This window comes from Camelina sativa, chromosome 4 (genome assembly GCF_000633955.1).
Source record: "Camelina sativa cultivar DH55 chromosome 4, Cs, whole genome shotgun sequence".
Classification (NCBI taxonomy): domain Eukaryota; kingdom Viridiplantae; phylum Streptophyta; class Magnoliopsida; order Brassicales; family Brassicaceae; genus Camelina; species Camelina sativa.
The window spans coordinates 19,091,286-19,103,251 of record NC_025688.1 but is presented as its reverse complement, the minus strand read 5'-3'; the positions used below and the strand labels follow the sequence as shown (position 1 = coordinate 19,103,251).

General features: G+C 35.6%; 1 protein-coding gene and 1 pseudogene across 1 annotated transcript; one reads left to right on the top strand and one right to left on the bottom strand.

Moving 5' to 3' along the window:
* LOC104781195 lies at window positions 849-2,598 on the bottom strand. Its single transcript, XM_010505801.2, has one exon. The coding sequence runs from the start codon at window positions 2,469-2,471 to the stop codon at window positions 1,080-1,082; it is 1,392 nt and encodes a 463-aa protein (XP_010504103.1). The 5' UTR covers window positions 2,472-2,598; the 3' UTR covers window positions 849-1,079.
* The window catches only part of LOC109132527, a 9,253-nt pseudogene continuing 1,870 nt past the window's right edge, over window positions 4,584-11,966 (top strand).

The window sequence follows — 11,966 nt, the reverse complement described above, 5'->3', positions numbered from 1 at the left end:
GTGTTGGAGATACTCTCTTTTTCCAATACAACAACAAACTCAACGACGTTAGAGAAATCAGCGATGATCTTGACTTCAGATCATGTGAACCAAATTCTACCGTAGCTGTGTACAAGACGGGACACGATCTCATTAAGCTCACCAAACCAGGAGTGCATTCTTTTGTAAGCTTAAAGACCGGTCTTTGTCAGGCTGGCATTAAGCTCCGAGTCACGGTGCAACCATCAACCGAAGACGTTACTTTGCCGGATGTTCCCAAGAGGCTCTCACCTATTAACCGCTGCAACAGGTGGCGGCCCTGGTTATGCATTTTCAGACCTCATCACTAAGCATCCGAATTAGTTTAAGGGTTTTTGTTGGTGTTATTTAAGATTTTATTTTTCTTCTTTTTTTTATTTGGTTTTCTTTTGTTAGTCGTTTAATGGTTGAAATACATTGCTTCGTTTATTTTTTTTCATATACTTTTCTTCAATTTTCGACGTCTCCATTTTGTTAGATTCTGAGCAGCAAGCCTAGTAAATCAGGAGATGCCTCAATGGATTAACTCAGTACCTGTTTATTTTTACTTTTTTCTATAAGTATCGTGACACCAATAACGATTTAATATGCAATGTGTATATCATGATTGACTCAGTACTTGTCTGCAATTTTTTTTTGATTATTGACATATATTTCCGCAATGTGTATATCGTGATTGATTCAATTCTTGTGAACTTATGGCTCCGGACGGGTAAAGATACTTCGATTAATGTAAAGACAGCCTGAGAGACAGAGAAATAGAATACTTTGGTACTATTAAGAGTTCAGGTCTTCTGATATAAGTTCTATAAATAGAGCATCAAAACCAGTAGAAACACACACAACACAACAAACTTCATTGAAGCATACACAAAACAAAGTCCATACAGACGACAGCTTATTTAGGTAGAACCACAGAAGTGCTGGGTCGCTGGAGCAAACTTCTGTGGCTTTGCTCTATACATGAGCAAAGATTGTAGCAACAGTAAAAAAAAACATAACATCACCAACTTACCACAGATCATAGTTTTTAGTTTTTAAAGCTCCATTTGTTGAGCTCATTAGTCTTCCCACCACTGATGGACAAAGACGCCACTGTTCCTGAGGCTTTTAAAGATACCACTGCAGTCGCTGTACCCTGTGCAGTTAAGAACCAATTCATCAACTGAGCAGATCGCTCCTGTCTTTATCAGCTCTGTGAGAAACTTCAGCTCAGCATCGCTTGTGTTCATCTTCAGAACCACAAAATCAGCGTAGCTAGCTGTTTCCTTGAACCATGCTAGAAAATCAAAGCTATCATCTTCCACAAAAGGTTCTTCTTGATCGGCTACTGTTTCTTTAGTTGCTACGAGTCCCGGATGATAGATGAAGGTTACCCCAGGGCTTTTGACATAAGAAGTCAAGATAGATGTGTTGTGATGCACAAAGTAGCTATTAAAAGCTTTCCTATCGATAGGGTACGATGGGAAGAACCAATCCGATCTAGCTTTAAGATGATCCGCTGCACCAATATCAATATAAACCAACCTCTTCCTAGAAGAGAGATCAATGAACTCAGGCAAGTAATGAATCCGTCTCTCGAAATCCAAACGCTTTTCCTCTAGAAGAGGCTCCAATAGTCCAATGTACTGTCGGTTGTTGAGAACAGAGGAGCACTCAGCCGGAAGGTCATGATGATGAGTTTGATCCAAGCGGAAACTATCTTCTCCATCTTTCTTGAATACAACCAAAACCTGTTCACCCAATGAAGCAACATGAACCACACTCGAGTTCTTCAGCAAAGAAGAAACAGGGGAAACTGATCTAACCAACCCGTTTGAGTCAGAGTCAGATCCACTAGTAGTACCAACAAGCATAGCCCCGGTTCCACCAGGTTTAAGTATACGCTCGATCTCATAAACAAGCGAAGCAGGGACAGTCAGTGTCTCAAGATCCATAGAAAACACAAATCCAAAAGAAGCATCCTCGTAACGTAGCTCACTTGTGAACTTCCTATGCTTGAAAGCGAAAACAGGTGGTGACATGTAAGCCACACTAACATCAGAGATACCTTGTCGATTCATTGCAAGAACAGCTGAAACCGATCTCCGACCAATACAGAGAGCTTTAGAATCATTACTCAGCAGATTCATAACAGTAAGCTCTGTGACAACTTGAGTAGTCAGATCAATGTTGTCCTTACATTTCTCTGACTCCAAATAGTTCAAAACAGGTTTAAGGAACCTGTTGCCTGAGAAGAGGAACGGACCAAGAAACGCGAAGTTCACGGCGCACTCATCAACCTTACACGGCTGAGTATTATGACTATTATCATTCTCACCTTGGTAAGCTCCGCCGAGGATTCGTAAAACAGATACAACAGAGAAAGCGCAGACGATCACGAGGGCGCGTAAGATAACGCGCCGACGGAATGAGCTAGGCATCAGTTTCAGCTTTAGCACTCCAACGCCCATAAAGATCCGAGTAGTTAAAAAAAAAACAAGATCCGAAGAGTTTGAATTTTGCAAGAGACGATTTTTAAAAAGCCAAGTTTTTAGGTGGGGAGAAGAGGAGAAGAAGAAGAGATTTTAGCGAGTGCAAAACCTGGAGGAGGTATGGTTTCCACCCACGAGGAGAACTATCGAATTTTGTAATCCAAACCAGACCCTTCTTGATTCACGTCTCTGTATCAGCAAAAGATCCATTTTTTTTTGTTGTTGTTTGTTTACCCAATTGATCGAACCATAGGCAAGTTCTTCGAGATCTATCTACATACTACAACGACAAAACTCTCTTCTCAATAAAAGATTGAACCTTTAAGAAAAATGCTGATTTGGGGATTAGGGTTTCGTAAGGTAAAGGTGGGGAATCTGAAGAGAGTTTTGGAAGTCGGAAGGAACGAGAGATCTGTGAATCTTCTTTAGAAGAGCTCTCAAGTGAAGTTAATAATAATAAAGTGACAACTGCGAAGGGACGAGGAAGAGAGAGATAAGTGGTGCTGACGTCATCATGCCACGTGGTTAGTTGTCATGCCTTCGTTGAGTTAAACTAAACTTTGATCTGATATGATAAGATACGGTAAAGTGTTTCGCAAATCCCAATGGATGGAGCCTGAATTATATAATCGGATTAGTTCCTAAATAATCATCGTTAATCTCATTGCAATTTTGTACTCCTTCTTTCTGTATCATAAATGTTGATGTTCTAGGATTTTTTTTTTGTATCAAAAAGGATGATTTCTTTAGTGCATTTAATGTATTATTATTCTTTAAATCAAATAACTAATTAATGTTTTTACCTTTATAATAAAATTAAAATTCATCTAAAATAAAATTCATAATCGTTTCAACCAGTGGAGATGGGACAAATAATTGCATGTTCGCATTTAGTATCTCCTAGTAATAAAGTCAAGCGATTTATTAGAATGTACATTACTCATTAAATAAATAAAAAGAGTATGGTTCGGAGAGTGAATCGAAATCCACCGACACTTGATGATATATTATACGCCATACGATTCTATTTTCGTTTGTATAAATAAATAAAAAATACTGGAAAGAATATTTCTAACAATTATTGGCTTTGTTTCCAGCTGTCTTGAATCTCTCTCGAGTGGTGCCTACCTACACATCAAATGCTTAAACTATGGAGAGAAGTAATCTCATCAATACAAATTTCATTTGCATACTCTTCAATAAAGCGAATCTTCCTCTCATATTTAACCACACATACGTGGAGTGGAGAAAGAAGGTTTTTCTTACGCATCTCTTATACACATGAGACTGCGACAAAATACTAGTAGATGATTGCTTTATGGCAATTGTCAAATAAGTAAAAGTGATAGTATCATTTATGTCGTCACGTCATAAGTTTAGAAGTGATTACGAGAGGAGTGGACGAAGCAATGAATATGCCAAAAAAATCGGTTGGTGAGAGAGTCTTCCCTTGATTTATCTCTTGTCGGTTGTGTCACGGTTCTTCTTCTTTTTTTCAATATATCCGGTTAATAGTGGACTCGAATATTATTAAAGAATTGTTGAAACAAATTCGTGTAAAGCTAGGAAAAGTATAAGGTAAGCATGTCAACAAAAATTACTAATTTTTAGTTAAATTAATGAGAAAATATAGTACTAATAAATGATATATTTGCACTTGTAGGAATTGCTTCTGCGTGTTGGATTGGGTTGCTGATTCGATTTGATTTTTTAGCTAAACTCACGAGAAAAAATGAAAAATATTCTACTAAATGATATATTTGATTTTTTTTTTTGACAAATATTGATCCAAAGTTTAGTCCTTTAAACTTTTTTTTTTATCTAGTACGAATCATGACGACAAATTTTTGTTACCTTTAAACTTTTTGTTTTATCAAGTGATCATGATTTGATAGGCAATTGCCAAAAAAGAATTAGGAAAAGTTTTGCTTTGCATATTTTTGGTTTTTGTTAAGAGATCACTTTTTGCTTTCTACTCAAGTTTCTCATAACTCCGGTGTTCTTCTAGATTAAAAAGGCTTCGTTAATACTTAATAGTATTTGAAGGTTATTTATAGCTTTAATACGTTTCTGCTCCATCAGATGAGGACCATGGATCTGAAAGAGATCGTTCTCACTGAGAAGGAACGTGTAATATTTGATCTGCTTCTTCATGCCGTCCCCAACACACAACTTCGTGTCGTTGGTGGTTGGGTGCGCGACAAGCCTATGAGGCCCGCGACAAGCCTGAGGCAAGAATCTAATGATATTGATATCGCACTCGACAACATGCCCGTACATAGTTTTTCTTGTCATGTTCAATGACTATTTACGTTCACAAGAGAAGGATGAAGTTCAGGGCCGCATGATTGAGAGAGAACACCTGGACAATCAACACACTGAAGATGCGTCTTGACAATCAACACACTGAAGATGCGTCTTGATATAACCAGTGGATATATGCTGTGAATTTAATAATCCCTAAAGAGGACGCTTATAGGAGAGTACGCTTATAGGAGAGTCTTAACTATAAACAGCTTATTCTACAACGTCAACACTAGCTTAGTGGAAGATTTATACAGGAAGAGGCATTGATGATCTCAAGTGGAGAAGAATCGTGAAACGACCCGATCCGTTTTTTTGTAATAATAATAATATAATTAAATACCCTATAATATTTAATTACAATCCAAAGATTAAACCAACACCAATTCAACATGCACAGCGGAATACAAACCAAACCAATTCTAAATTAATATAAATATCATATCAATTATAACCAATTAAAAATCATCAACCTAGCATACTTCTAACAAGATTCCAACAATAAAATAACATAAACAATAATACAACCGAGATCCTAGATCATCCTTCTCCTCATCGCCATGATTCCACGCTACACATTACCTGCACCACAAACACAATGAGATGCGTGAGTATTACCAGAAATATCCAGTGACAGGATCCTCCCATCTACGAACTATACACACAAGCAAATAAAGAGTACAACCACAAATAAAACATAACAAACCAGCCATTAAACTGAACATTCAATAACACATTCACCACACCTACACATTATCACACAAAAGAAGTTATACAACCCAATCGCTTAGATAAGCTCATGGTCACGCACTCACCTTAACAAGTGATTCACGAAAATAACAACAACCAAAAGAGAGGCTCTCCAATATCCAAGAACAACCAAACTCGCTCCTACAACCAATCACAACAATAAACAAACATTGCAAACAAACTGCCAGAAAAATCAGAAAAGAACAACCTCACAAGTGAAACCACGAAATCAAAACGAACCGTTAACTTTCTAATCCCTCCGGTGAAAAGCAAGGTCTATATGTCCCGCAGCTTCCCACAAAATTTCAGCACGATCAGATCTCAGATGGAACCGCAATAGGTCCCCAAAACACCCGATGGTCTCAATCCGCGACTGAGACAAAACGCCCCACGAAACTTTCGAAACGTTTTGAGTAATCGGATATTCCTTCTCCCAAACCCTGACAGTTCTGTTTCTCTCATTACTTTAAAAAAAAAGCTTCATCTCCTTCTCATCCTCCTTTACACTAAACAACCAAGAGTTCTCTCTCTCAAAACAATGTCGACAAAAGCAAAAACAGGAGAGGAGACGTCCTCTTATTAACAAAAAGGGGTTTTGGTTTAATTATAATAAACCATGATTTAATTAGATTAAGCCAAGATTTATTTAAACCAAAATTAATTAAACCATCATTTGATTTAATTAATAAATCGACCAGCTTAGTAAACCAACCGCAAATTAAACCGACTTCACTCCAATTCACGATATAAACTTCCATATTTCATATTTTTCGGGGCATGGGAGTTATAATTCTCCCCCACCAACAAGGATTCGTCCTCGAATCCTGCAACACTGTCCATCCGCCAAGGACCTTCATGCAACCGTCACCACGGCCCGCACAACCTCCAACAAGACTCAACAATGTCAGCCAAAGTTTCTTGTGCAACTGTCGCAACAGCCCGCACATTTCCGTGACCCAATGGTCCACACAACCTTGACTCCACCGGTCAGCAAAGTCCTGACCCCACTGGTCAATCCAAACCATACTCTCCCAATCATCACCACTCTGGCCCCCTGACCAGCATACACCTGACCCTCCCGGTCAACACACAGAAACACCGAGATTGAACCCCCATCAACCCCGAGATTCGCATTCGATCCCAACCGGACACCTGAGATTGAACACCCATCAATCTCATAAATTCACATCTGGTTACCATGCTTATCCCCACGTCCTTGACACTTTTGCCACCAACTCATCTGCTCTTAGGTCACAACCTTCAAGCCATACCGATCACACTCTCAGACCCCCCGTCTTTGAGCCATACCGTCTCACCCTCGGGTCGTCACCCTCGAGATCTCGATACCAGGAGAACCCCCATCTCCTCTGCCACTCTCAGGACCGCAGTCCCTCGAGCTATCGGAATCTAGAGAACCCCCCGTCTCCTCAGGAGAACCCCCATCTCCTCATGAGTTGTTCAGGATCCCCCGTCCCAATAGCAAACGGTCATAACGTCTATAAGCATTTCACCAACCGGGACCACCCCCCGTGATCAGCGTAGAACATCTCAATGTCCTACCAACACCATACTCTCTCCCAGAATAACACCACCGCCATGGCCACCCCCAGACCTCACTACAAACATCCAAAACATTTTGGTGTTCACACACACCCTTTCCAAAAATAGCTTTTCCGCTTGGCAATTATCCACAACAAATCATCCTTGAGAACTGATCATCTACTCTGTGACCACTCCACAGGTCAACCTCTACACAATCCCGCCACTCCAGGCATTTCACATCTCCTTTCCAAAAATAGACAAGTCCTAACTATCTATAGACCTTTCTATTTATGGAAACTTTCTATTTCTAGAAACTTTCTATTTATGGCAACTTTCTATTTATGGAAACTTTCCATTTATAGAATTCCCGGGCTATTTCCTTTCCACATGACCCACGAGTCAAAAATCCAAACGAACTTTATTTGCAAAACATCTAAACCCACAATTCACCGCCCATGGTATTTTTTCCGATACCGGCGTGATCTACCACTTTCCAACAACTTCTCAATAGCCGACTGCACCTTCCGCACATAAGCTAAAAACACCACACAACAAACCACACATAAAACTACTTACCGTGGAATCTCATTGAAGGCTCGAAGAGGATGATACTAGGACTCCATACCACACACAAATTGACTAACTACTCATAATCAATTCCATCACACAACATCACAAATCAAGCAACAGGAAAATAATTCACCCAATTAAATTACTAACCGCTCTAACCATCCACTTAATCATCCTAGAACTGTAAGGGCTCTGATACCAAACTGGAACGACCCGACCCATTTTTTTTTTGTAATAATAATAATATAATTAAATACCCATAATATTTAATTACAACCCAAACAATAAACCAACAACAATTCAACATGCAGAGCGGAATACAAACCAAACCAATTCTAAATTAATATAAATATCATATCAATTATAACCAATTAAAAATCATCAACCTATCATACTTCTAACAAGGTTCCAACAATAAAATAACACTAGATTTTAACCCGCAGTACACCGCGAGACAATGTTTTTAAAAATAATAACATTTTAAGTTTTTTTTTTGTTTTTTTATATTTAGTTTGTTTTGTTTAATTAAATAATAATTTTGTTTGGATTGTCAATTATTAGGGGTGGGCAAAAAAAACCGAAATCCAAAAAACCGAACCAAACCAAACCGAAATAAATGGTTTGGTTTGGTTATGGTTAAATCTAAAAATCCATTTGGTTTTTAATTTAATTAACCATTTGGTTTAGGTTTGGTCTAGTTAAAAACCGTAAAACCGAATGGTCTTTTTGGTTTTTTATAAAAATTTAGGATAATTAGATATAATTAGTTTTTTCAACTTATAAATTTATATTGTATAACAATATCAATAATTTTTTTCTTTATTGGGCTTATAGTTATTGATCTCCAAGTTTTTTTTTTGGTTTTTTTTTGTGGTTTTCTTTTTCAATAGCCTTTACTTTTTAAAAGTTTAAATTTCAATTAAGTATTTGGGTTTACAAAACTATATTTGGATTCTTTTTTTTTGAATTATGTTTAGGTTTTACTTTTATGATTATTTTTTAGTTATGTATCAACTATCTATTTTTTAAAGTATGGAGTAACCGTTAAAACCGGGACCAAACCGAAACCAAACCAAACCATTATACGTATGGTTTTTATATGGTTTCATTTTTGATAAAACCAAAAAAACCATAAACTAAAAAAACCGAACTGTAACCAAACCAAATTACATATGGTTTCTATATGGTTCAATTTTTATAAAAGCAAAAAAACCGTAAACCAAAAAAACCGAACCGAAAAACCGAACGCCCACCAATTAGAACAATAATAGGGGACATAAATACATAAATATGTAATTTATATGCTATTGTCGGATTAAGTCACAATTTTACCAATGATTTAATTGTTTTACAAAATTTTAGTTAAATTACCCTGATTTAATATGTCTAATATTCTTATATTAATGGTATTGACCAAATAATTAAAGGAATATTTAACCCGTGTTTCAAAACCGAATTAATAATATTTTATATTTATACTAATGTTAATTCAAATCGTCATATTAATAACATGTTCCGCTATATAACAACAAACCATCATATTAGTGGTTTAACCCGTGTTTCAAAACCGTCATATTAGTGGTTTTGGTTGTGTGTTGTGTTTCGTTTGTGAAGTTGATATTTATACATGGAAAATGTTTGATGAGCAAGGAGTTCACGATCCGTCGTAATAAAATAGAGATTTTAGTGTTTTCCTATTTGAGTTGATAACATTATCGCAAAACAATATTCAGTTTCTTAACACGGTATATATTATATTAAATGTTTTTCTTGATGCTAAAGTTAAATATACCCGATTATTGAGTTTCTAAAGTTGGGNTTTTTTTTGAATTATGTTTAGGTTTTACTTTTATGATTATTTTTTAGTTATGTATCAACTATCTATTTTTTAAAGTATGGAGTAACCGTTAAAACCGGGACCAAACCGAAACCAAACCAAACCATTATACGTATGGTTTTTATATGGTTTCATTTTTGATAAAACCAAAAAAACCATAAACTAAAAAAACCGAACTGTAACCAAACCAAATTACATATGGTTTCTATATGGTTCAATTTTTATAAAAGCAAAAAAACCGTAAACCAAAAAAACCGAACCGAAAAACCGAACGCCCACCAATTAGAACAATAATAGGGGACATAAATACATAAATATGTAATTTATATGCTATTGTCGGATTAAGTCACAATTTTACCAATGATTTAATTGTTTTACAAAATTTTAGTTAAATTACCCTGATTTAATATGTCTAATATTCTTATATTAATGGTATTGACCAAATAATTAAAGGAATATTTAACCCGTGTTTCAAAACCGAATTAATAATATTTTATATTTATACTAATGTTAATTCAAATCGTCATATTAATAACATGTTCCGCTATATAACAACAAACCATCATATTAGTGGTTTAACCCGTGTTTCAAAACCGTCATATTAGTGGTTTTGGTTGTGTGTTGTGTTTCGTTTGTGAAGTTGATATTTATACATGGAAAATGTTTGATGAGCAAGGAGTTCACGATCCGTCGTAATAAAATAGAGATTTTAGTGTTTTCCTATTTGAGTTGATAACATTATCGCAAAACAATATTCAGTTTCTTAACACGGTATATATTATATTAAATGTTTTTCTTGNTAAAAAAACCGAACTGTAACCAAACCAAATTACATATGGTTTCTATATGGTTCAATTTTTATAAAAGCAAAAAAACCGTAAACCAAAAAAACCGAACCGAAAAACCGAACGCCCACCAATTAGAACAATAATAGGGGACATAAATACATAAATATGTAATTTATATGCTATTGTCGGATTAAGTCACAATTTTACCAATGATTTAATTGTTTTACAAAATTTTAGTTAAATTACCCTGATTTAATATGTCTAATATTCTTATATTAATGGTATTGACCAAATAATTAAAGGAATATTTAACCCGTGTTTCAAAACCGAATTAATAATATTTTATATTTATACTAATGTTAATTCAAATCGTCATATTAATAACATGTTCCGCTATATAACAACAAACCATCATATTAGTGGTTTAACCCGTGTTTCAAAACCGTCATATTAGTGGTTTTGGTTGTGTGTTGTGTTTCGTTTGTGAAGTTGATATTTATACATGGAAAATGTTTGATGAGCAAGGAGTTCACGATCCGTCGTAATAAAATAGAGATTTTAGTGTTTTCCTATTTGAGTTGATAACATTATCGCAAAACAATATTCAGTTTCTTAACACGGTATATATTATATTAAATGTTTTTCTTGATGCTAAAGTTAAATATACCCGATTATTGAGTTTCTAAAGTTGGGTTCTCATTTTTATGAACTTTATTAACGTTATAATAATTATTGCGATTGTAATCATTTTGTTACTTAAACTCGGCGGTGTCATTTAAATTTAATAGATCATACAGTCTCTAAAGATCTATTAAAATAGGTTTGGAGATTTTTATGGGATTAAAAATTTAATGCGTAGAGTTGTTTTTGGATAAATCGAAATGTATAGATGTTGTCAAGCTATTTATGACAATAAATGTATCAAATTAGATCGATTTAAATAGTTACATTAAATGAGTTTCCAGGAATTGTTATTTTAGGAAAATAGTTAAGAATTAATATTGTAAATAAAACAAATTAAATAACCAAAACTTCAAAAGGATAACATAAACTGTACTTCAAAAATAATNAACAATAATACAATCGAGATCCTAGATCGTCCTCCCCCTCATCGCCATGATTCCACGCTACACATTACCTGCACCACAAACACAATGAGATGCGTGAGTATTACCAGAAATACTCAGTGAGACCATCTACGAGCTATACACACAAGCAAATCAAGAGTACAACCGCAAATAAAACATAACAAACCAGCCATTAAACTGAACACTCAATAACACATTCACCATACCTACACATTATCACACAAAACAAGTTATACAACCCAATCGCTTAGATAAGCTCATGGTCACGCACTCACCTTAACAAGTGATTCACGAAAATAACAACAATCAAAAGAGAGGCTCTCCAATATCCAAGAACAACCAAACTCGCTCCTACAACCAATCACAACAATAAACAAACATTGAAAACAAACTGCCAGAAAAATCAGAAAAGAACAACCTCACAAGTGAAACCACAAAATCAAAACGAACCGTTAACTTTCTAATCCCTCCGGTGAAAAGCAAGGTCTATATATGTCCCGCAGCTTCCCACAAAATTTCAGCACGATCAGATCTCAGATGAAACCGCAATCGGTCCCCAAAACACCTGATGGTCTCAATCCGTGACTGAGACAAA

What these genes read in the sequence shown, in the direction of transcription:
- LOC104781195 (XM_010505801.2), bottom strand. Translation starts at nt 2,471, where the DNA reads ATGGGCGTTGGAGTGCTAAAGCTGAAACTGATGCCTAGCTCATTCCGT.